Source organism: Paramisgurnus dabryanus, chromosome 7 (genome assembly GCF_030506205.2).
Source record: "Paramisgurnus dabryanus chromosome 7, PD_genome_1.1, whole genome shotgun sequence".
Taxonomy (NCBI): domain Eukaryota; kingdom Metazoa; phylum Chordata; class Actinopteri; order Cypriniformes; family Cobitidae; genus Paramisgurnus; species Paramisgurnus dabryanus.
In genome coordinates, this window is record NC_133343.1 from 13,321,293 (window position 1) to 13,348,307 (window position 27,015).

Genomic DNA, 27,015 nt, shown 5'->3' on the forward strand with positions numbered 1-27,015 from the left:
GTAGGGATAGACTGTTTCGTATCTGAGTGACTGACTCCTCCAGCTGTGTGACACAGTCCAGGATAAGCTCCTCCTCCTCTTCCTCTAGCTCCGCCCCTGAACTCTTGGTCTCAATATGGCCGTCTGCTCTCTTTGCCTGTTTCTCGTTTTCTACAATGGCTTTCAGACTGTGAAAATTTGCTTGGACGGAGTTGAGACATGCTTCATTCCCTTGAAACATTATGGTCCCATTGTGATAAATATTTACAGTCAGAAATGCTTTGCTGGTGTCTCCTTCTTCTTCTTCTTCTTCTTCATGAATTTGAATTTGTCTCCCATTACAGATGCCATGCTTTTTAATATTCTTGTAGTATTTGCAGATGACCGTGTGCCATGCAGTGCTGTTTTCTGTGTAGAGCAGTAGATTTGTGATTGTGGATTTGTCTCCTTTTTGAAAGTAGTCAGCCATTAAAGTCTCTGGATTTTTCTTAAGTAGCTGATGTTTATATGTAGAGCTGCAAATTTCGACTATTTTTTCAACCGATTAGTCTATCGATTATTTTTTCGATTAATCGAATAGTCTAAATAAAGATTTTTTTACAAATAATAAATGTAACATCTGCTATTAATGCCAACATTTTATTGAAGCATTTTCTCAATTAAACAAATACACAAACAGTGCCAGTGCCAAGGAAAATATAACAAATCACATAAAAACAAGTCCAACATTAATTCAGCCTAACATAAACAGTGCAAAAGGGGCATTATTCACCTTAAACAAATAAAATATATTAATATTAAAGAAGTAAAATAAAAATAAATCTAACTGAATAATAACTCCTTATTAATATAAAAACTTGTCCTGCTCTTTATTGTTCCAGCCCTAGTGCTAATCATAAACTAATGAAGAGTCATCATTAACTACAAAATGACTCACATGAAATCATTGTTTATTAATACATTAACTAAAAAACATGTCATGTTGTACTTAATGATGACTCTTCACTTCGTTTATGATTAGTACATGCATTTACTCAGCATTAGTTCAGACTGAAGTAAAAATAAGTTCATTGTGATTCATGAACCCTTATTATAAAATGTAACCATTATATTATTACTGTTAATATTATTACTATCAGTAGTAACGTTACTGCATTCTCATTTAACATCAACTTTAACATTTAACTTTTCTTAAGTCTCGGGTAAATACAAATTTAGTTAGCATGATCTTCTAATATTTTATAAACGGCGTTTACGCTGCTGTTACTTTAAATAAACGCATGTCAGGAATACCTAACGAGACGAGCTTTTATAATATCTGCGCACATAGCAAAAAAATAAGCTATGGGAACTCCGCGCTGCCAGCTGGCTTTCAGTGCACGCGGGCACATGCCTATCTCAGTGTAACACAGTAACTTATTATTTCATAACTTCTTAATATAAAAAGTTAAACTTGTCCCGCTCTTTATTTACTGTTTCAACATACTGCCCAGACGCGATGCAATGTCGTGTCTGTCAGGCGTCTCGCAGCTCGTATTAAACTAAGATGTAAACACAGCTGTATTAAGCACCATATATGCCTGCATTGATTCTATTGTTGTATAAAAACTTACTGTAAAAATTCAAATACTTACGCTGCCGTCGCGTCATTCTGAGGTCGGAGAGCTCCAGGTTGTTTTCTTTTAAGATGATCATGCACAGATGTTGCGCTGCTGTGGTATGCCATTTCAGTTTTACACAGTATGTGTTTTATTTGGTCTCTGCTTAAAGTATTCCCACACTTTTGATCACATTCTGGCTGTTTGGTATAACACTTGTATTATCCGGTCGGAGCTGAAGCCGCCTTCATTTGAAAACGTAAACAATGCGACGCATCGACGCATTTCCGGCAAATCGGCGTAATTACGTAATCGACGTAATCGACTACGTCGACGCGTCGTTCCAGCCCTATTTATATGTTTTCTTGTCTTTTGCACTCTATATTTTCAGTGGATATGTGATTTGATGGGGGAGGGGCGCTCCTCCTGCTGCTGTCTCTGCCTCTGATGTTCCCTCCATTTTCACTCACTAATATGTTGCTAATTTAGCTTTAGCCAGTTGTATATTTCTCTTAAGTTTTTTGTTGTAATTTTTAAAGCAATGAAGATAAAGGTAACTTTGTCTTGCCTGTTTGTTGATTGAAGTTTGTTTCCGGATGATTTCAGCTCTCATCATTTCTCTCTCTCTCTCTCGCTCTCGCTCTCTCTCTCGCTCTCGCTCTCGCTCTCGCTCTCGCTCTCGCTCTCGCTCTCGCTCTCGCTCTCGCTCTCGCTCTCTCTCTCTCTCTCTCTCTCTCTCTCTCTCTCTCTCTCTCTCTCTCTCTCTCTCAACCTCTCTCTCTCTCTCTCTCTCTCTCTCAAACCTCTCTCTCTCTCTCTCTCTCAACCTCTCTCTCTCTCTCTCTCTCTCTCTCAACCTCTCTCTCTCTCTCTCTCTCTCTCTCTCTCAACCTCTCTCTCTCTCTCTCTCTCAACCTCTCTCTCTCTCTCTCTCTCAACCTCTCTCTCTCTCTCTCTCTCTCAACCTCTCTCTCTCTCTCTCTCTCAACCTCTCTCTCTCTCAACCTCTCTCTCTCTCTCTCTCTCAACCTCTCTCTCTCTCAACCTCTCTCTCTCTCAACCTCTCTCTCTCTCAACCTCTCTCTCTCTCAACCTCTCTCTCTCTCAACCTCTCTCTCTCTCAACCTCTCTCTCTCTCAACCTCTCTCTCTCTCAACCTCTCTCTCTCTCAACCTCTCTCTCTCTCAACCTCTCTCTCTCTCAACCTCTCTCTCTCTCAACCTCTCTCTCTCTCAACCTCTCTCTCTCTCAACCTCTCTCTCTCTCAACCTCTCTCTCTCTCAACCTCTCTCTCTCTCTCTCTCTCAACAAAACACGGGTCATCCAGTCGAGTTCAGTAAATACGGAAATTCGTAAAGTGATTTTTTTTTCCTGGGCGGGTCGCAATTTACCTGGGCGCACCGCCCAAGTACAGCCTATGTATGGGAAACACTGCATATGTATTTTTAAAAGTCTGATAGGTCTCAGCTGTTGTGTCCCACTGTCAAACATAGTGGGAGGGGAACAGCAAGTGTCGCAACTCCCCCCATAGGCTAGACCAGGGGTGTCCAAAGTCGGTCCTGGAGGGCCGGCATCCTGCAGAGTTTAGCTAAAACTTCCCTCACCACACCTGCCTCAAAGTATCTAGTCCGCCTAGTAAGACCTTGATTAGCTGGATCAGGTGTGTTTGATTAGGGTTGGAATAAAACTCTGCAGAGACACCGGCCCTCCAGGAGCAGGATTGGACATCCCTGGGCTAGACCATCTCATTTCAGTTCATTTCGTTGCCTTCAAAGTCCCCGGCTTTAAAAGGATCCAGACTCTGAATTGGGATGCACCTGCTATGAGGGATACATATATGGATCCTTGGTTTTAGGGGGAAAAGGCCATTTGGAGGCTTGTATGTGAAGGAGCCTTCGAATTCGGACAGCCTTCATCGCGGCCCGGTAATGTCATTTGCCTTCAAATACGACCTTTGAAGGCTGCCATCCCTAAATTGGTTATGATTTTCTTGAATCTCAGCCCAATTTGCATGTGCACCATAGCATAACTTAAACTCTTGAAAGATGAAATTATTTTGCGATTAGTGGCATCTATCTTACAGATGTGAATTAGCTGAAGGTGATCAAATGTTTCGTGTTAAATGACTATTTGTCAGCAATTCACTTTGCTTTATTGCGCTGGGTTTAGTGTGAACAAACCTTAAGTTCTGATAAAAATTAGCTGCTGATCCACTGACGTGTAGTATCAAACTTCATCCCAATTATAGGTCTGCAATTTTATTATCAGTGTTACTTGTCTTTGGTTTTCAAGATCTGAGAGCTCATATTTTTGACTTTGCAGGTTTCAGCTGATGTGTTCAGAGTGTTGTCAGCTCCTGATTGTGAACCTGTGGTGCTGTTTCGTCATGGGGCTGCCAGGTTTATGAACTCACTGCTTGCTGCTCCACAGCAACCCATAGAGGAAATTTTGTCAGAGGGGGAGGTCATCAGGTTAGATCACAGGCTTGTTGCAGTGGCTATTGTTTAGTAGTATTTTTAAGTTTAATAATTTTTTATCTACTCAGGTGGAGTACAATCGTTAAAGCAGATCAGCAGCTTGTTGTTTTGTTCGTCACAGAACAGGTTCTGTTTGAACTTTTTCATCTTTACAAATCTGTTATAAAAATATTGTATCAGTCCATTCTTTAGTAAATGTTTCAATTTTTATCACTGCATAAAGTTAGCGTATAGAGCAGCTCTGATGAGACTGTATTTTTTTATTTTTTAGAGAGGAGAGCACTGTCTGTGTTTTAAGAGATTTAACCCCAACACTTTGGTGAAACACAGATTTGAGACTGAGCCAGGTCTCTCTGCACCTCATAGCTTTTCTGCCATATGTAGGGGCAGCAACATACACTTGTTCTACTTGTGTAAGTTTCTTTTTATTTATTCCACAATTCATGGCCAAATGTGCATTGAAAGTAATCCAATTTCTTTGCTCTCTTTCAGACTCTAATGGCAGTGTCTATGAGAGTGTACTGCCAATCAGAACTTCAGAGACAGAAGTTCATGTTATTCAGGCTCTGCCTCGCTCCCTTCTTCTTAGTCTACCTGTTAGGGAGGGGCAACAAACTTTGGGTGCTGCTGTGGTTCTTGATGAGACTCATGTAGCTGTAGTTGGATTCCCCCACCCTTCTGCTGGTGCTAACAAAGGTTCCTACACATCACATTCCATTGTCCTTGTGATCCTTTGAACTGCATTTAGTACTTCTTGTTCATTAGTCTCTGTTTAAACATTACTTTCAGATTACCTATGTATCTGGAATACTCACTTCCACATTCCTCAGGCTAGTAAGGAGATGTCAGGAATGATTTATACACAGGTGTGATTAACCTCTTTTTAACCTGTGAAGATGATCATATTTCTCCTTTACCCATAAGTCAGAATAACAGCGTTTCACCCCTCCACAGTTGTGGCAATGTGGTGGAAGGCTATATGTCCCTCATGGGAAGACACTGTCAGTAATTCCTTTCGAGTGCCAAAAGTCATCTCTCGCAGCTGCCATGGGAAAACTAAAGCAGTCTGGTCAAAGTGGTAAATATTTACTATTCAGATATGAATGGATGCCGTTTATTTTATAGCATATGATCCAAATATATGCTTTCATCTTTTCAGAGTCCAAGTCATGTGCTCTTATGACCACCCAGCTTCGTAGTGATATCACAAGGGCACCAGGAAACAACAGAAGACTGTCAGCTAGACAAACTGTAAGACACGGTCGCACAAACACTTTTAAAGGTTAAAGTAGGCCTTTAAGTTAACAATTTTATTAGGGTTAGGTTTTCACTTATTTGTTATTATTATTATTATTATTATTATTATTATTATTATTATTATTATTATTATTATTATTAATAATATTATTATTAATATTATAACTATTATTATTATTATTATTATTATTATTATTATTATAACTATTATTATTATTATTATTATTATTATTATTATAACTATTATTACTATTGTTGTTGATGTTGCCAAAGCCAACCTACTGTTTATTTAAACTTGTGTTGGCTTGACGACATGGAGCTATCAAGCCACCCCCCTAGCAACCAAAGAGTACCCTAGCAACCTTTTAGGAAGCACTGTATTTCTGCATCGGAACATTGTAGAGCCATGGGGGTTGGTTTAACCCTTGTGCATTGTTCAAATTTACTACTCTTTTGTGTTGTTCGTGGATGAAAAAATCCACTAAACTGCTTTAGAAATGTATCATTCAGTCTTTTTTGCATAAATCTGTTAATCAACCTCAGTACTGATTGAAACTACTAAATGTTTACAAAAATTCCATAATTTTAACTCTTTAATTGTCAAGTTCATAAGTGATGTCACTGATTTGGGAAAAAACTCACACAAAATGACAATATTCAATATATAAGACAATTTTCAATATAAAAAGTGATTGTGGACTGAATTTAAACTAAAAAACTTACAGTCTTGGGCACGTCAAAGATTAGTAAAAACATTGGCTTTGATGCATTTTTAGTTTTCGTGCAGCATCAGATTTTATGTTTTCTCCTCTTTTCTTATTGCAAAGCCATGACATCATAATCATGCAGTCTTGATTGTTGTTGTTTTTTATTTTGCAAAGAGGTAAAATTTGTCATTTAGTAGGCCTGTGCAAAAACAAAGCTTAATTTCTGGTTTGTACATTGAGTTATATGGAGTATAACAGCATATTTGTGTGTGTGTGTGTAGGCTTAGGGTTAGTATTGAGAAGAGAGCGCCTCCCTTGCGCACCAGTTGCTACTGCACTGGTGAGAGAGATTCAGTCACCTGCAGCTGTCGCTCCAGACACAAATCCACAGACACCAGCAGGCACCAACAGAGGTAAACATGCCAGTGGTGCACAGTAGGGTTAGTCGATGTCCCATAAATTGGTTAATTTAATTGTTAAGTTCTCCATCCACCCTCAACTCTTGCTTCATTGTTCAGTTTATTTGAAGTTGTTTTTGCATTTTGGTTCATAATAAATGATGTTCATAAATCTGACACACACACACACACACACACACACACACACACACACACACACACACACACACACACACACACATACTCTAATATGCCGTTATACTCCATATAACTCTGTGTACAAGCAAGAAATTAAGCTTTGTTTTTGCACAGTCCTACTAAAGAGTTAATGGTGGCACAACAGTAAAAAGACAAATTTTACCTTTTTTGCAAAAGGAAAAACCACTAACAATCAAAAATGCATGATTATATAATGTCATGGCTTGGCAATCGAAAATTCTCATTATAAAAGAAGTCAATGTGGAAAAAACGGCCACGAAAAAAGGTTTAATACTGTCTTATGTGAATTTTTTTTTTTTTAAGAATGCTTCTAACGTAATGACCAACTCGTCTACACTGACAGTCAATCAGCTTACAAAACACGTAGAGGTATCAGTCTGCTACTCTCAATAGTAATTTCTTATTCTGTGAATATTTTTTCTAATCAGTTTAGTAATGTGTGCTTTTGCCAGAAGGGGATGGTAGAAGACATCCAGTTAGCAGTGGGTGAGTTTGTTTATCAAACTCCTCAGACTGACCTTCAGTTTGCAGCAGGAAGGATGGCATTAGATCTAGTGTCAAGATCTCAGACAGATGGCAACTTCTACCCTCACAGTGCATTTCTACAGCTGTTGAAAACAGAGTATCTCTGCTACAGGTTTTTGCACAATACTGAACATCTGACAAAATCATCTCCAATCTGCTAAAGTTTTTTGTGTATTAACTGTATGCTGATGGTGTGTTTCTGAGCAGTGTTTGTCCTGAACTGCTGCTTTTGGCTGTGGAGAAGAAGGACTTTAGTCTCTGTCAGATTGCCTTCCATCTCTTCCCTGACATTCCTGAAGCTATCACCTGTGCCTATCTCAAAGCTGTCCTCGGGTAAGTCCTGGTCAGTAGATAGTTAAACTTTTTTATAACTGATATACACAGTAGATTTTCCTCACAATTCTAGTCCTTGATACTGGTCTGTAGGGTAAATGCTTAGAGATATTTTGTTACTTATTTGTGTCTCTTTCTGTAGTACTCCTGACTCGGAGATGGACACTTTGAATCTTGACACAGACAGCATGATGTTTATGAAAGTTCTTACCCAGACTGGGTGCCCATCAGAGAACGATAGCCAGCAGAATGGCGTCTGTCTGCCAGCACTATTAGACAGTGGTTTTGAGACACCCAGCAGCAGGCCACAAAGAGATCCCCTAGCCCTGGATATAAACTGCCCTGTGAGCTTACACAAAAGTGCCCTACTGTATCCTTCACTCATGTTGGTTTACAACAAAAACAAATTTCCATGTATTTAATTGTTTCTGGGTCAGTGTAGTTCTGTTTTCTTTAGCCTGCCTTTTAGAAACGAAGTTCTGCAGACATCTTACAGTGACATACTCCTGCTGCCACATCTAAAAGATCTCACAGTTCCACAAGTCACAGTGAGTATCAGTAATTAACACTTCTAAACTAAATAACTGAAGTGCTCAGCTAATTTTTTTACAGCCTCAGTTTTACAGTAACCTATCAGAATGCCTATTTCAGGTAACTTTCAAAGTGACAGCCTGTCATTTGAGTCCTTTAATGCAGTGTTTATCAATCAGGGCTCGCAAAATCACTAGCCCGCCGTCCCGGGGCTATTGTGAATTCCTGTCGGGCTACGAAAATGTATCTCCGCCCTGCCTGTCGGGCTTTTACCTCATAGAGGAAATAATATTTTAATGTTTTTGTTTTTGTTTTGTCTCAGATTTAGTTAGGTAATTATATTGTATGTATTTCGGTGTCCTCTTGTCAGTCATTATACGCACGTAACAGGTGAAACTGTCAGGAAATGAAGTGAAAGCATAAATAAACCCATCCTTTAATGTGCCAGACCTGCCAACCTGTACGCATTTTGCGTAGCAGGTACTCATTTTGACCTCAAAGTACGGTGGTACGATTTGTCACTCTAAACTACGCAAAAACCTGATGACGCCCTTTGCCGTGCGAAGTACTCAAAAGAAGCAACAGAAAAAAGAAAAATATGTCCAATCATAGCACTGGGCTCATCCACCACATAGAAAGTGCGTATGATTGACAAGTCGTATGGCCAATCAGTAACAAGAGTCTGCTATCGATGGAATCACAAAATCCAGCGTGATCTCCTCCCTCCACCCGCAGTTTCTGACCATCTTTTTCAACGGAGAGTCAAGACGTCTGACCCGCTAAGGTAAACTGGTCAGGGTGGATGTGCAAATAATGAAATAATGCATTAGCTTAATCCTTTGAAGTCGCGCGGGCTCCGTTTCATAACGTGCACTTGACCGCAAGATGCGCTAACATTACTTCTGATTTGTAAATGGGCATCATTTATAATTAAGCGCTTACGAAAAAGTACAATGATTTTACCATGGGGAGAGCATCCAGTTTTAGTCAAATAAAAACGGAAAGTTCACTCTCAGTGAAGGGAATCCACCTGACATCCGAGTGAAGCGGATTAAATGCGTTCTGAAATAACGCGCTCTTGATAATTGTCAATAAAATAAAACGTCATATACAAACCAACCACATCAAATAAAGTTTTATAAATGGAGAATATCTCGTGTCTCGAGCGCCCACGTGATAGGTGCCTATGCCGTACTGTACTGCACTGTAAACAAAGCTACAATAAATTACAGACAGACATACAGTTAACAGCACTACTGTCACAGTTATGGTTGAATTTAAAGCAGTGTTAACTCTAAAATACTGTCTTAAAGGGATAGTTAACTTAAAACATGTAATTCAGTCATAGTTTACATAACAGAACACACCATCCAAACATTTATGAGTTTCTTTATTGTGTGATACACAAGTTATTTTAAAGAGTGTTGATAACCACAGTGTCTGGTCCCCACTCCATTGTATTTTTTGCTAGTCAGGGAAAAAAAAATCTCACTTTTTTTGTGTGTGTTTCACTCAAGAAAGAAATCATGAAGGTTAGACACAATATAAGGTTGAGTAAATGATAACAGAATGTCATTTGTGGGTTAACCATCTCCCACTATTTAACAGTAATATCACTTTTAACAGTGTTTGTGCAGACATGCTAAACTTTGGAGAATACAGTATTTAACATTAATAATGTTATTAATCACCATGTATGGCAAATTTAGTTAAACATGATTTTATTCACATTTATAATTATTTTTAAAGCAGATTATGGCAGGATGGGGAAAAAAGTGAGTGCAATGTGCAGCATGTTACCTTGAAAGTTACCAAGAGGTGTGTGTGCGTGCATGTGCGCGTGCATGTGTTAAATTATATGTTAAAAACCCGTGTTCTGTCCTTTCGGCCGATGCTTCTGTACTCAAAAATTTTTTCCAAGGTTGGCAGGTCTGATGTGCACGTCTGATATGCGTGCGACCCTCTGCACGCGCTTCTCCCGGCTTCGCTCTTCACGAGCACCTGCTTGCTTTGTGCTCAGCAAGAAAGCGCGAACTCAAGTCATTTAATAAAATAACGGCATTTCATTTTTACCTCATAGACTAACATTGTTTTTAACGTTTATTTTTTCTTTCTTCAGTAAGTAACTTAAATATGTGAGAAGGAAAATATGTTTGAGTGATTTCCAATCGATTTGACACGTCTAGGCTATTGAGAGTATGATGATGTTACAAGCTGATAGGTGACTAAACAGCAGTGGTAAGATATGTTTACCTAAAGCGAATAGAATGTGTGTTTTTCATTTCGTTTTACCTCAGAGTCTAACATAATTCTAGCAAAATAAACTGCTATGGTAAGATCTGTTAACCTAAAGGGAATTAAATGTTTATTCCTTTTTAATAAATATCTGCTTTAAGTCTTCTATATTGTGTTAAAGTCACTGATTGTTTAATTATTTGATAAAATACCATGTTATCTAAATACAATGTGTGATGTGTCGAGGTATTTTTATTAAAAATAACCTGTGTTATAATACATTCATATAATAATTCAGTAATATAACAATTCAATTATTCTAACGTTAGGGGAACGTTAAAATAACCTAAAAATAACATTAGTGGAATACATTGAATAGGAGAAAACATTCCTGGCTCACCAAAAACCTTGGAAAATAGGGGAACGTTTTGGGAACCAAATTGTTAGCTGGGGATGGGCAGGAATAGTTGGCTTACATGGAAATCCAGGATTTATCAATATTCTACATTAAACAGTGTATTTTTTATTCGGGGCTAGTTATTTTCATTTCGGGCTACCAAAAATTAAAGAGTGTCTGCCCGAAGGGCTACCAGGGATTTAAAAATTTTGCGAGCCCTGGTGGTTGGGCCGCAGGACCATTTTGCAGAGAGTGCTGTCAAAGAAACAACAAAAACTTAATTTAACCGTTTTCTGATGTGGAACTTCTATTTTGAAAGGCGTGTGTGAAAGCCACTCCTGACTTATCGTCGCAAAGCGATCTGATAATGAGTCACTGTCTGTGCCACTCTTGCGATCAAAATCATCCTGCCATTCCGCACAACCTATCTATGTGGAAGTGGCTTTTCTTCTTTAGTGCAGGACATTGAGCACGATCTTAGGGTAGCTCTTACTGCTAACACCCTGACTTAGAATCTCTTTTCAAGAGTAAAGCACATCCTCGGTTAGTTAATTAGATTCCCGAATAACTGTTAAGTAAATGACATTTCTCCTTTATCCTTTAAGTCCAATCTAATGTGTTAAAACATCTTAAAGCTCACATAACACACACTGTTTCTGCTTAACTCATGTCATCTTTAGTACCTATAGAGTAGTATTGTTTCCTTGATATCTCTTGAGTCTTTAGTTTTATCAGATTTATAAAAGACAGATCAGCTCTACCGATAGTTTCTAGAGATCCTGGAAGTGTATACCGCAGGAGCAGCGAGTCACGTGCAAGCAACACACACAAAACATTGTCCCACTATTTCTGGATAACTTATGATTCACTACATGTTCGATTGTGGTTACATTATATGCATATTTTACTTACAGCCTGCGACGAAATCCAGTGGTAAACAAACACACATGCAAAACGCCGCTGCTACCGCCCCGGTTAACAAACTATATCCATTGCTTCCATAATGCTGGTAACTTTGGGAAGCTGAACAAGACTAGAACACACTTCTTTGGTAATGTTGATTTCATGTCAGTGCCTGATTGGTGTGCATGGCTATTCCGGGTAAAGTGCCCATGTAAGGACTCCCACGGTACACAGGCTTTGTTTCGCTACAGATTCTTAAGTAAAAAAAACTTTCCGAAAAGTGTAGGAAAGAGGTGGTGTGTGTTTGGCTCAGAAATTCTCCATCACACATCCAACTACCTTTTTGAACCTTTGCCAATGTTTAGCATTAGAAATTTAACTCTTTAACTGTGTTAAGTCAGAATACATTAAATATTGTCAAGTAGGGATGAGCATTTTTAGTAATATTTGAATATTTAAGTTCATAAAAAACAAATATATTAGAATATTTGTTTATTTAAATTACATTATTTAGAACATATTCTTTTGTATTTTTCATTTTGTCACAATTTCACAAAGGCTTATAATTCTATCCACAACAAGCTAAGCTTATATTCTGTATGTAAATATGAATAAATATGTACAGTTAAGTCCATAAATATTGGAACAGAGGCACATTTTGTGTTATTTTAGCTGTTTACCAAAATGTATTCCAGTTACAGTCACATTATGAATATTGGCTTACAGTGCACACTCACAGCTTTATTTTGAGGGTATTCGCATCCAAATTGGCTGAAGGATTTCGGAATTACTGCCGTTTAATATGTAAAGGGGTCAAAAGTAATGGGACAGTTGACTTAAAAGCTTGACTTGTCTTATGGATGGGTATTGTCTATTTGTTAAATAATCTCCTCATGAATGACAGATGTTAAAGGTCTGTGCCCGGTTGCATGAAAGTCCTTAAGCTAAGAAATCCCTTAAATATAAGGTTAAGGGTACCCTTAATAAAAAATGGGTTGCAAGAAAAACCCTTAAGTGAACCTTAAGGCTGTCAATAAGTATTTACCCTTGAATGCTAAAGTATTACCTTAAGTTCTGCTATGCGTTGCTACAAAGTCCTTAAGTCCCATTTTCCCTTAAAAACTTAAGGGACTAAAACAGGTCCCGTAACGTCACACGCGATGGCTGATTTTATGTTTTTTTTAAGAAAATGAAGCACAAACGCGCATTTCTGACAATCGAAATAATCCCTAGAGAAAAGTGATGCGCATTTATCAGAAGAATGGCGGTTTGATCGTCCGTCAAAATAAAGTGTTTCCAGTTTGAATTACTTTGAGTATTCATGCATGCGGCACTTTACAGTCTGTTATTTGCGATGTTTCATTGTACACAAATTCGCCGTCTGTTGAGCTGCGTGCGTTTTGTTTACGCTGTGAGATTTTGTAACCGTAGCAACTGCTTCTCCGCTGCCGTGTTTTGGCAGAGACTATCGTAAAATACTTAGTATCAACACTTAGGTAAGGGTGACAGTTAAGACCTTTGTTGCAACGCTCTTAAATAAATCCCTTACCTCAGGGATTTTTTCTCCCTCACCTCAGGGATTTTTTCTCCCTCAGGGAAACCCTCACTTAAGGAGTTTCATGCAACCGGGCACTGGAGTTCATTTTAAGTGGTATTTGCATTTGGAAGCTGTGGCTGTGAACCCATATCATGTGGTTCAGGGAGATCTCCATGCAAGTGATACAGACCATCATAAATCCATCAGAGAGATAGCAGGAACATTAAGAGTGGCCAGATCAACAATTTGGTACATCCTGACTAAAAAAATAACACACTGGTGAGCTCAGCAACATAAAAATCTTGTACGTCTATATAGGATAACACTGGTGGATGATCGCATTATCCTCTCCATGATAAAGAAAAACCCCTTCACAACGTCCAGAGAAGTGGAAAATGAATCTGAATGCTTCGGTCTTCTGTTACATCAGCAAAACACCAACGATCCAGTGCCTTATGCTGAGTTTACGCCAACCGCATTTCAGGCGTCAGAATCGTATCTACCGCACCTTTTTTGCCGCTTGAACAATTTAAATGCATTCGCGCGTGTAGAGCGGAGTAGACGCGTGGAACAGCAAGCATTTGATGTGCAGCAGAGGCAAAATCCGCTTCTTGTGGGAGGGGCAAGTGCTATGCGGTTGTCTGTTTGCAAGATGACTGATGTTGATTGTGCATTTATCGAGAGAGTTACTGGTTTGTATTTGGTAACCCTACAATAGGGGGAAAATAAACAGCGTGGGTCGATATGTGTATTGTGTATTACAACTTACCAGGTTGCCCAATGTCCTCATTGACACTCTTCCAAGCGAGGTCCTCCTTTTTCCTGTCTCCTCTATAGCAGGGGTTTTCAATCTTTTTTAGGAGCGATCTTAATAAAAAAAAAAAAAAATGGTTATGCGACCCACACTCTACCCCCCACACTCTCTCAGCAGCATGAAGCAGGGCGGGGCCAAAAGACATCAAAGTGGAGTGAGGCCAGTTAAACGTGCTCGCGCCTCTGTACGTATGTATAACTTGCCTAATGAGCAGACCCGGCGCCAGACACAAATTCGCGGACGGGCATTTCATTTTTTCAGGGGGGGGGCAAAAATGAGATGCAATGCATAATATAATTAATTATGATAATGGACAAAAAACGAGGAAAAACTGACATACGCAATACAGCAGAGGAGTCGTAAAGATTGGACCTTGCCTACTGAGGCAGTCTAAAAACACGTCGCAGGGCTCGATATCAACACTTGTCCGCTTATCAGGGACAAGTAACATTAGATTAAAACGTCAATAACAATCACCAAAACACGATAATGATTCTGCATCCTTTAGTCTTAATAGAGACCGAAAGTGCATAATGTAATAATGCTAAGTTAAACAAATAAGCGCAGCAAACACAAAGTGAGTTAACACTGGGTTAACACAGCGGGTTAAACATACTGCGGTAAAAATTTGGAGTTTTTAAAAACATGATACAGTTAAGCAGCATCACATCACCGTTGAAAATTTACAGATTTCCTATGTCAGTTCACTTAACAAGTAATTAATATTTAGTAACTTACATTTTAGATGCAATGTTGACACTTTTTGTTGTTTCAGCAGCGAAAATAGTTCAAAAATAACAGCAGAACCATAACGTGGGTCTCACTGCAACACTCAACCTTGTCTCTCACTATCGACAAACCAATCAAATACATTTAAAATATATATATTTTTAAAATCAGACTTGCATCATTTCAAGGGGAAAAAATAGGTGTGACCCCGCGCGCAATTTAATACAGTAAGCTGCGCAAGCACATGGGCAGGGTCCGAAATTAACTTTTTGGCTCACCTGCCACGGGGACTGGTAGATGAAAAAATCCACAGCCAAGCATATTTTTTACCGGCCAGAATAATAAACAGCCTTTTTTTGTCACATGTACATTAATTTCATTTGCTGTATTCATGGCAGGGCTCGCAAAATTTCAAAATCCCTGGTAGCCCCTGGGCAGGCACTCTTCACTTTTTAGTAGTGTTGTAAACCTTTTTAGCGAAGACCAGGAGACTTGGATTTCCTCGAGCAGTCTTTATTGCAGAAAGCGATCTTCAACTCAGAGCATAGAGCTCGGGGCGCTGCAGTAATCAAGTCTGGCTTACAGTAGCCCTACATTGCATTTATATACATTTTAGGGGGCAGTCCCCTAAATGGAATACAAAGCACTCAACTTTAAACAAAGCATGTAAATTCAGTCAAGGAATCAGCCCGATACCATTAATTGCTTCAGCCCTGATCTCATCAGCATAAGTGTCATTCAAATGCATAGGTGCTAATCCAATCATCCTAACAGTATTGCCCATACCTTCAAATGCATAGAGACAAAGGCACAGTTGTGCCTTGAGCTTAGCAATCACCTTTAACTTGGCACTCTTCCCAATGGTCAGGAAGAGCATAAAGACAAAATGGTTAATGTCTTAGTCCCCTGGGCTGCCTGACTTGATTGTAGATTGTCATAATCTTTACCTCAAGATGTAAAACACAATATACATCACTTTTTCAGTTTATATACTATTACATTGGAACCTAGATATAACATTTTATAAATTTGTAATCCTACAGTTACCCCTTTGAGAGTTCTAATAACTCTCACAAAATACAATACAGTGGGTCTCGTTGTCTTTAGAGGTTGTGTCTTCATACGCAGTTAAGGAGGTTGGGGTGTATGAGTCTTGGAACAGCCATCAAGGGGTATCTGCACAAAGAAAGAAAGAACACAAAAGACAAAAGAGCAGTATTTGTTGTAAAAAGAAACTATAACATTTGTATACAAATGTTGTGTCCTTTGTTCAATCTGAGTGTATTGTTGTTCCTTCTGTCCCTCTTTCTTAATTCCTGCGACACCTAAAGGACAGTGAGGTAATGATGGACTAGTGGAATGGGTAAGGCCTATAAGGGAGTCTTCACCGCAGGGTTGGCACCCGAAGCCTATTGCATTCGGATCTTCCCTGGGCTCCTCACTGGTCCGTGTGTCCTAGTCTGTCCCTGTCAACATGGGAGCTATCAACATTTTAGATTGTAAATGAGCTCATCCCCCTTTTAAACTGTAAAAAACTCCCTAAAAACCTAAGAAAAATCAGTCATAGTAGACGTCATAAGACAGGATAAATTACTGACCTGTAGCTAAAGATCATTTAAGGCTGTGAGAGTAAACTATTCTTTTTAAGAGGTGGTGGTAAGTGATTTTCAGTTTAAATCACGATTGCAGTCCCAGCAACACTTGTACATAAAAGGAAAAATGGCAACCTTTTTGTTGCATGAATCTTAACATAAGAGTCTTTTATCCTTGTAAATTTCAATACAGCAAAAAGCTCTCACAGCCTTAATGTTTAGACTCTTAGCAAGTTGCCCCACAGATTGGGTGTAGAGGAGAGGGGCTGCTTCAGTATTGTCAGGAGGCTCTGTAAGAGCTGAGAAACACTGTTTATTTCTCCAAGTATCTTTTTCCCTCTCCTACACTTTTAAATAATGCCCTTGCTTCCCGCAGTAGTAACATTTGATGTCCCTCCTAAGACCTTTATTTTCTTGATTTCTTGTGCTAAATCTTACTTTTGCCTTAACATCAGCATCTCTTTCCCATGTAGCTAAACTGTCTAGGTTACTTCTGAGAGTTTTATTAGACCAAGTTAGATCTAAGAATGGTAGGGCTTTTCTGTACTCCGCTACAAGGCCGTCTGACCAGATGCGGACTAGAGGTCCCTTGTCCTCTAGCACATTTTCAGGATCATCAACTATTCCACTGTAAGGCACAGCTGCCTGACAAAACCTTTCAGTGTATTCACTCACAGATTCTTCTTTCCTTTGTACACAGTTAGTGATTCTGGACCAGTCGATTTTGGGTCCTATGATATTCTTTAGAATCTTCAAAACACCTTCTCTCAAATCACCTTTACTGGCATGTTGTAGTTCAGAAGTAACAGCAGACTCATAACTGTGGAATTCAGATTCAGTTAGAATTTGTGACATTAGCTGTGTGACCTCTGCTAACGACATGTCATAGAGACGCATTTTGTTGATCAATGCTCTTCTAAATTCACAAAAATTTGTGCGCGCTGAGGGTAAGTTCTGAGATAATCTCTCTATATCTTTAGGTCCTAGTGCTTTGGTAACAGTTTGTACTTAGACAACAGAAGAGTTGTGAGGAACACTTTTAACTCCCTCAATTCCCTGATATCTTCTTCTAGCGCCACATACCTTCATTGAATTTCCAGGCACATAATTTACTGATTGGATGGCTACATTGGTTTCAAAGAAAGCTTGTAAGTCAGGATAATTTATATCAGGCTGACTAACTTCTTCCGCATCAGTTTTTGCTGTAGCTTTGTTGCGGTTCAATTTCTTAGTCAAAGAGGATACTCTAGCACGAAGCTCTTTGTTTTGTTCCTCTAGCTCTGAGTTACGCTGAAGCTGTTGTGTAGCTAGCGTTAAACCAAATTCTCTGTGGCAGCAGATAATGCCTTTCACATTGTTCTTGCGAATATATGCTCCTAGTACCTTTTTACACTCCTCTACAGACCAAGTCTTGTCTGGATGGATTTCATACTTCTGAGTTAGCTCTTGTCTAACTTTCATAGTAACTATAAGGTCCATTTACACTCCTAACAGTGATTTGAATTCACTATCTGACCACAAAGGAGTTGCAAGACCACCTTCTTCAGTTGTGGGAGTCAGTCTAGGATGCCTTTTAACCATTTTCCCTTATGCTGATTCAGATAATCACTGTTGTTAACCTTCCTTACAAAGTTGAGGATAGCACCAATTCTTCTCTGGCAAAGCAGAGGATTACCTATTTTCTCATATGCATGTGTTCTTATGCATCCGTGATAAACAGGTTAAACCAAACTTCTCTGCCTAAACAGAGGATAAACAAACTTCTTCTCTGGCTGAACAGAGGAACAACTTCTCTGGCTGAACAGAGGATAACCAAAGTTCTTCTCTGCCTAAACAGAGGATAACACGAATATTAGCACGTTATGCTAATCTTTCCTGCCTAAACAGAGGGTAAACCAACATTTGTTAACAGAAACCTGCAGCTGTTTGTTAACACTTAACCACATGTACTGGTCTGTAGAGGTTCTTTTGATAGAGTGACACTCACTAAATCAAAGTTGAGCTGATAAAATCAGTCTGGAGTGATGTTTGTAGATGTTTTGGTGAAATGAGAAGCTCTATCCGGGTCACGGCACCATCTGTTGTAAACCTTTTTAGCGAAGACCAGGAGACTTGGATTTCCTCGAGCATAAGTCTTTATTGCAGAAAGCGATCTGCAACTCAGAGCATAGAGCTTGGGGCGCTGCAGTAACCAAGTCGTGCTTACAGTAGCCCTACATTGCATTTATACACATTTTAGGGGGCAGTCCCCTAAATGGAATACAAAGCACTCAACTTTAAACAAAGCATGTAAATTCAGTCAAGGAATCAGCCCGATACCAGAAATTGCTTCAGCCCTGATCTCATCAGCATAACAGTGTCATTCAAATGCATAGGTACTAATCCAATCATCCTAACAGTATTGCCCATACCTTCAAATGCATAGAGACAAAGGCACAGTTGTGCCTTGAGCTTAGCAATCACCTTTAACTTTGCACTCTTCCCAATGGTCAGGAAGAGCATAAAGACAAAATGGTTAATGTCTTAGCCACCTGTGCTGCCTGACTTGATTGTAGATTGTCATAATCTTTACCTCAAGATGTAAAACACAATGTACATCACTTTTTCAGTTTATATACTATTACATTGGAACCTAGATATAACATTTTATAAATTTGTAATCCTACAGTAGCCCGAAATGAATGCAAGTAGCCCGAATAAAAAATACATTACTTTTAATGTAGAATATTAAGTTAAAACATCTATCAAAACACAAATAACATATATAAATTTTCAGTACATATCAATCATCAGTACAAATTTTTCTTCTAACCGAAGTGAAATATCTATACATCAGATTCTGAATTCACAGATAAGAAAATGCCACTTGTCGGAGCCGATGGTGTAGTGGGCAAGTGCTCCGACATATGGTGCAGTCGCACTTTCGGCGACCCGAGTTCGAATCCCGGCTTGAGGTCCTTTGCCGATCCCGTACCCCTCTCTTTCCACCCTATACTTTCCTGTCCTCTCCTACACTACTATCTATCTAATAAAGGCATAAAATGGCCCAAAAAAAAAAAAAAAAAAAAAATGAAAATGCCACTTGATTTTGTGGGCGTAGCACAGGCTTATTCAATTAGTTTTACCACAGGCCAAATTTTGCCAATACAAAGCCAATAGGGCCTCTAACCACAATGTTAAATCTGCTATTCTTGTTGTTGTTTTGATGCTGTTGTTTTTTTAACAAACAAAAAGACTGGATTTCCATGTAAACCAACTTTTCCTGCTTATCCCCACACCAGATATACTCACCATTTAAAAGTGGTTTAGTGGGTCACAAAACTCACAGTTTGGATCATCCAGTTACAGATTGGATATTTTTTCGATCAGAAAAACAGGGGCTACTGTCGCTTTAAGAGCAATTCTGCACAGAGTCACTCTCTTCACTGCCCGTACACGCTATACTTTAAAGCTTGCTGCGAGAGACTTAATTTTTCTTACGTGAGGATAGTAATGACTGACAGGACAAAGTTGGAGGATTTGCCCAACAAATCCATGACAAATCATTACAGATTGCTTCCTGTACTGCTTCTTTTCGCGAAATCGCGAAAGTGAAAGTAAAACTCGAGCGCGCGCTCAAACGTAATTTAAATACCCAATGCCTGAATTTCATACACCATTATTACCCGTCCAAATCTGTGAAAGAATGCATAAGCATTTAAATATATTTTTTCCTTCCTATAAGTCAAGATAGCCCGACGACAGGGCGGGGATGCATTTTGACTAAGGCCGGGACTCGATTAAAAAAATTAATCTAATTAATTAGAGGCTTTGTTATTAATTAATCGAAATTAATCACATTTTAATCACATATAAATATTTGACCTGAGAACATTAAGTTATTTTTTCACATGGCTTTTTAGTATACCATGAATAATGACTGAATACATAAGCTTAAGCAACAAAATATTGTTTATTTTTGTTCAACCAAGTCGTTGTACTCGGAGTCGGGCTAATGTCCACGCTAGCTGCTATATGTTTTGCATTGAGATGATACTTGAGGCTCGATGTGCTGCGGTGATATGTGAATTCCTTGTTGCATAGCTTACACACAACCATGCTCTTATCAACGCTTCCATCTGTTCGTTTTTTATAAAAGAATCTCCCATCCACGGGGCCAACCAAAGCGATCTCATCAGCTTCTTGGTTCATGTTCACTGTGGTTTGTTGTTGTCTGAAGTCATGAACGCTAGTTGGTGCTCCAGTATAATCGGTCCGCCGAAACTCATCCAATGAGAAATGTTCCGCGGTGCAAAAATAAGTGCGATTAAAATGCGTTAATGTTTAACGCGTTATTTTTTGTGTAATTAATTAATCTTAATTAATGCGTTAAAGTCCCGGCCCCAATTTTGATAGCTAATATGCAGCAGATAGCTGCAGACCGCCAGTTACCTGCAGTACTAGCTAGCAACAGACCGTCTCTAGTGCGAGACTTGGAGCGTAGAGACGTTCTGTGGCTAGCTCACCTCGTTCCCAGATTAGTTACTGGCAAACACGTTATATTGCATTAATATTTTGGTATGAAAATCACCCGCCAGTGTGGCGGGTAGCCTTTTAAATTTAGTCGCCAAATGGAAAATCTACCCGCATTTGGCGCTTGGCGGGTGTTAATTTCGGACCCTGCACATGGGTCATGTGACACAGTGGTGGAATAGTTTTTATTTGTCTATTTAAAAGATATCTTTTACTGTGCTTTTATTCAAGTTTGTTGTTATTATTATTGTTTCTATAATAAAATTAAATTAATTATTTTAGTAACATTTTTCTGAAATCTTTCTGGCGACCCAGTTTTTATTTTCCGGGTCGCGACCCAGGGTTTGAAAACCACTGCTCTATAGAAATAAGAACTTGTGTCGTATAGCTCCGGGTGACTGCTTACGGACAATATCAAGCGTTGGTTGAATGAGCGACTCCTGGCGGGGCTGCCAACCACAGCAGCAAGCAGGCTCCTGATTGGTTAACGCGGTGCGAAATTTCGCCAAATTTCTCAACTCGGAACCACAAAAAGCACCATTCGCACGTACCGCACACAACACTCAATTCGCGTCTTCCGCGCCAAACGCCTCTTCCGCGCTGCGGGACCTCCAGACGCCCGTCAACCAAGGTTATAATCGTTAAGGAAAACGAACGGAAAAACGAAAACTAGGTGGGAAAAAACATTGTCGTTAACTGAAATAAAAATAAAAACGAGGCATTACAAAAAACGATAACTAAAACTGTAATGTGTGTCTGGCAAAACGAACTAAAATAAAATAAAAATATAGATTAAATGTCCTTAAATTTTGTCTTTGTCTTTTATAGAGCAAATAACGTTCAGCTTCAAATTCCTTTCCATGCTTCTCTCACTCACGCGGTGTCACACACACATTCGCAAATTAATGACTCTTTTAAGTTGATTCCTTACGAGGTGTTGCACATAAATGAGTCTTGAGTCGATTCTTTACAAAGCAAACGGGCCATTGGTTGGTGAATTGGTTCACGAATCAGTTTAAATGAATTGTTTAGATCGTTGCAAAAACTGAATCGTCTGAAGTGGTTTTGCTTGTGTCTAGAAACACGCAGAACATAAAGAGTGTTGTATTACGTGAATATGATTTTACTAATCTTTTAACTAAAAGCTTAACTTCACACGTGTACCCCCCATTATATACGCGCGACCTCTTCGTCGTCAGAAACATTTAAACGCGCGCAACCTCCAGAAGCACTGTGAACGCGTGACTGAATGAAGAAAGTCCATCTATGATTGACATTTGATTCGATTCGCTGTATACTGGACTGTATGATGTAAGTGCTTCTCACAACACACACACGTGACATGAGATTCACAACATAAGAAAACATGAGTTCTTTTCTAAAGTCAGTTTGTATTTCATGTAAGTCTAAACTGTCGATGACCATCTTAGGAGATTCTCGGAGTTAACTTTAATATGCATAACTGAATGCAAAACTCTTGTCTGTTTACTTTTCTGATATTTCAGCTATAAGCTGTATAAATCAACATTAAGTTTTCAGACAATACAGGCAAAAATCCTCAGTTTGCTGTGGAGTCAAGAAATGTCTAAACAATAAAAGATAAATAGACACAAGTACAGAAATGTCACCTGTTTTAACATGCACACTATTCCAACTCAATAATACAACACGTTTGTATTTTAATACTATCTAATGAGGCCACGTTGAGACCATTGACTCAGAAGTGTTCAAGTGAACTGTGTCCTAATGCATTAATTGTTCACACGTGTGTAGTATCAGTTTGATCCCTTTCTTTTGAGTTTTGCATTTGGGTACAACATACAAGTCAGCATTATAGGCTGTTTTTCTTTGTTGTTAAAGCATGTATGTGTTGAAACATAATTAAAGGTTGATCAAATGTGACTTCTGTACTTCTGACACACTGATATTCATCTTGCCAATTTCTGGTCTCCAAACTTTTGTGTCTACTGTCCTGATACTTATGGTGTGCTCTGTATATCAACTCGCTACTTGAGTATTTATTTCTTTAGTTACTTCTTTTTACCTCTGGTTATTTCTCATGGTCTTTTCTCAGACTGAGCTCTCTGACAATCTGACAGAAATGTCTTGTTGTGGCTCAAAAATGGGTTGAATACATGCGGTTCATGTATGTCTTCTTTAGTCTGTTGGCTCTTTAAGTTTTTTACTGACACACGTCACATTTTGCACTTCCTGCGGATTGTTGAGACTGTTTACATATTTGTGCCCATATGTACATTTTATGTACTGGTTTTATTTTTGAATGAGTAATTATTCTCTAAAATTGTATGATGTTTTTGTTGAGTTATTATTACACAATTCTTTTTCTGAACTTTTTGAATCTTGCCCCTGACAAATAACCCACATTATGAAAAAGACTAAAACTAACACTAAAACTAATAAAAACTAAACTAAAACTAAGCATTTTCAAAAAATAAAAACTAAACTAAACTAGCAAACCTATGAAGATATATTTGGTGCAAAACAACTGCACACCTGTGACGGTGGAATTTGTATTTGTAGAGATTATCCACACATGTGTATCAGTAAATTTGAAGTCACAGATGAAGAGTTGCAAACTTGTAGTTTTTTTTTTCTTTCCCTCAAATACAACACAACAGTTACACATTCACAAATCCTTCAGTGCAGCTGCACAAATCCCATTTTACAAATCACAGATTAAGAAACTCACAAGCTCACGTTTTTTGCTACAATTGCTGCAGTAAATATGGTGCAAAACCTACTTGAACACCTGCATCAAAGTATGTGAAGTCACACACAAATTTTGTACATTCGCAAAATCAGTTTGTGCATCTGTGCGATGAGAGTTGCATGTGTGTAAAAATTTTTTTTTCACAAATTTTTTTTTTTTTTAAATATTTTCTAGCACAAACACAAGTACATAAATACAACTGCTTGAATCTGCTGCTATGAGTTTCAAACACTCTTTTTCGTGTGCTCTCTGTTTTGCACCAAATATCTCGAGATAAATGGTGCGAAAGTAATTTGCATACCTGTAGGCTGTGCTCAGCACTGCCCACCAGGTGGCGCCTGACACTCACTGAAGCAGAGTTTATTAATTACCAGCAATGTTTCAGCAAGGTAAATCGCCTTTATCAAGGTATTATTTTCACCAAGTGGAGAACAATATAAATGGGAGTGCTAATTATACACAGATGAAGGTAATTACATACAATATTACAATGATTCATTAGTAAACAAAATATAAGTTCCATAAATCTCAAACCATCAATATAAGTAGATTAAAAAATACAAGCAGCAAATACACACATAGGCCTACATTTAACTAAGATACATGCTTTTTCTTCTAATATACTAATTTGGATGATTATTTCTGTCTTTTTGAATCGGGTAACTGAACAACTAAATTGTTTTTATTATTATCTAAACAGTTGTTCTGATTTCTTAACATTTACCCTGGATGCTAACCCAAATCAAATCAGCTTTTTAGACTTGTGGGTAGCTTGTAATTTTTTACATGGGGATCAGATTAAAAAACCTACAGCTCGTCATACACTATTGAGAGTGGATTCTTATTGTCATGAGCAGGGCCGTACAGAGGACTTTATAAATACCAAGGTCCATATGTATTTTTCTAGGGCATGCACCCCAGAAAAAAATGTCTTACTTCTCTGCTCTACATATATGACTTCTAACACATCAGAAAAAAAACAATCAAATAACTATAGATGTCAAACCATGTCAGTATGCACAAGACTTGTGTTGTTTATTAGTAATACATTGAAATAATTATTTTACCATCCTGGGCACATTGTTGTGTCAGTAAAGTAAACATAGGCTAACTGAATATAGGTGAATGTAATCTAGGAGATAAATTAGTTAGATCGGACCTCTCTTCTCCATCTATACCAACAGAAACCACTTTAACACTGTCATTGTTGAAAATCATATGTAGGAAAACAAATAGAGAGTATAAAACACGCATCGTGAAACATCAGAGTGCAATAATATGCAGAAATATGAACCTTCCATTAGCACTGCATTTTGTTGAACTTAATCATCCTATAACTTCATTATTGTATATAGGAATTGAGAGGGTATTTTCATCTAGAAGGTGAGGTGAGTTGGACCAATTTTTACTTAGACAGGAGGCCTTTTAGGTGTATTAAAGCCTATTAGGTATATGTAGGCCTATGTGTGTATTTGCTGCTTGTATTTTTTAATCTACTTATATTGATGGTTTGAGATTTATGGAACTTATATTTTGTTTACTCATGAATCATTGGAATATTGTATGTAATTACCTTCATCTGTGTATAATTAGCACTCCCATTTATATTGTTCTGCACTTGGTGAAAATAATACCTTGATAAAGGCGATTTACCTTGCTGAAACAATGCTGGTAATTAATAAACTCTGCTTCAGTGAGTGTCGGGCGCCACCTGGTGCTGAACATAGCCTACAGGTATACAAATCACTTTCGCACCATTTATCTCGAGATATTTGGTGCAAAACAGAGCACACGAAAAAGAGTGTTTGAAACTCGTAGCAGCAGATTCAAGCAGTTGTATTTATGTACTTGTGTTTGTGCTAGAAATATTTCAAAAATAAAAAAATATTTGTGAATTTTTTTTTACACACATGCAACTCTCATCGCAAATTTACTGATACACGTGTGGATAATCTCTACAAATACAAATTCCACTGTCACAGGTGTGCAGTTGTTTTGCACCAAATATACCTTCATACAAACCCACTTCAAAAATTAATTAAAACTAAACTGAATTTGAAAACAAAAAGTCAAAATGAAATAAAAATAAAAACTAATGAAAAATGCAAAACTATAATAACCTTGCCGTCAACGAGTCTTCACATTGACTTAACATTGAAATCACTCACGCTTCACGCCTCTTCCGCGGTTAGTGTAAACGCTGCATTAGGAAACCATGCATGGAAATGCAATCACACTGCCTGAACACTATTTTACTGAAGATGTTGTCTGCTGATATCATAAGATGTTCTTGACCTTCTCCATTTTTATTCGCATTAGTCTTATACATGTTGATATTAGTTTAATCTCTCCAAATAAAGCTTTTTGAGAGCTTGTTCGACTTTGAAGATAAAGCTGAGAGTGTGCCCTGTAAGCCAATATTCATTATATGACTTACTGGAATATATTTTGGAAAACAGCTAAAATAACAAAAAATGTGCCTCTGTCCCAATATTTATGGACCTAAGTAAGTGTGTGTGTGTGTGTGTGTGTGTGTGTGTGTGTGTGTGTGTGTGTGTAAGTTGAAAACATTGTGAAAAATGTTTTTAAAATTCTTTTTTTAAATGGCCTACAGAAAAATGGTGTTAAACTCCCCGTGTCTATTGTTAGTATGAATTCGGTAATGTTTGATCTTACAGAAATTATATTATACCCTAACCCCAAAGTTTAAAGTTTAAGGACTTGACAAAGTACGCTATCATCATGTAAACACACTCAAAACACCAATGGTTCTTTTCCATTGCATAGTACCCCACGGTTTAGTTTAGTTTGGCGTGGTTAGCTTTTTCATCGAGTTAAGTATCACTTCGCATTGTGAGGGAATATAGGCATGTCGTTATTTTTGCACTGCCTACTGCTGGGACATCATACAAGTGAGAGCGTAGTACATTCTCATAGACTTATTTATTTCTCAGTCCGCCACAAAATTAAAATTGGCCACCACAAATAGATGTTTGCACATCGCGTTTATTACTACCTCTGTCTTACACAACAGTTTCCGTTCAAACACCCTTGGCGTCAGTCGACGGCCCTCCGCTGAGCCTCATTGAAGTTGCATTTAAGCATATAATGCTGACGTGCTTGTCGCGAATGTTCCGCCACAAACTGCAATTCTGGAAAAAACTGTTATGGTGTCCCTGATTCTCAACCTGTGAATGTTTTGATCGCTTAAACGGAGTTTGGGAATGTATAGCAGAGCACAGATGACAACATGTTTGCTCTAGACAGCGCAACCTAGCACTAAGGTAAAGCTAATCTTTTACATTATAGCGTTTTACATAACCAATCGGTGATCACTTCATGTTTGGTATCATCTCGGGTCATTTGGAACCCCAACCGAGGTGGTACGATAAAAAGTATTGGGTACTACATACTGCACCCAGTGGAAAAGCTCCCAAAAGTAAACTGACCCGTCCCAAACTAAACCAAGCCGTGGGGTACTATGCAATGGAGAAGGGCAACAAGTAAGACCCCGGAGCGAAAAAACACAGGCTACATAACA

The 27,015-nt window shown here is 38.4% G+C and overlaps 1 protein-coding gene across 4 annotated transcripts in view; it reads left to right on the plus strand.

Moving 5' to 3' along the window:
* nol11 (nucleolar protein 11) overlaps positions 1 to 27,015 on the plus strand; it is a 73,070-nt gene that overhangs the window by 22,354 nt on the left and 23,701 nt on the right. For 2 of the 4 annotated variants that reach the window (XM_065253278.2, XM_065253276.2), the window contains 12 exons: positions 3,900 to 4,048; positions 4,123 to 4,180; positions 4,326 to 4,467; positions 4,547 to 4,750; positions 4,844 to 4,920; positions 5,009 to 5,132; positions 5,214 to 5,305; positions 6,939 to 7,004; positions 7,088 to 7,272; positions 7,368 to 7,493; positions 7,636 to 7,863; positions 7,963 to 8,041. In XM_065253278.2, the coding sequence (XP_065109350.1) occupies positions 3,900 to 4,048; positions 4,123 to 4,180; positions 4,326 to 4,467; positions 4,547 to 4,750; positions 4,844 to 4,920; positions 5,009 to 5,132; positions 5,214 to 5,305; positions 6,939 to 7,004; positions 7,088 to 7,272; positions 7,368 to 7,493; positions 7,636 to 7,863; positions 7,963 to 8,041 (1,530 nt within the window). The remainder of the gene's footprint in view (positions 1 to 3,899; positions 4,049 to 4,122; positions 4,181 to 4,325; positions 4,468 to 4,546; positions 4,751 to 4,843; positions 4,921 to 5,008; positions 5,133 to 5,213; positions 5,306 to 6,938; positions 7,005 to 7,087; positions 7,273 to 7,367; positions 7,494 to 7,635; positions 7,864 to 7,962; positions 8,042 to 27,015) is intronic. The other 2 variants (XM_065253277.2, XM_065253279.2) reach the window with 2 other exon arrangements.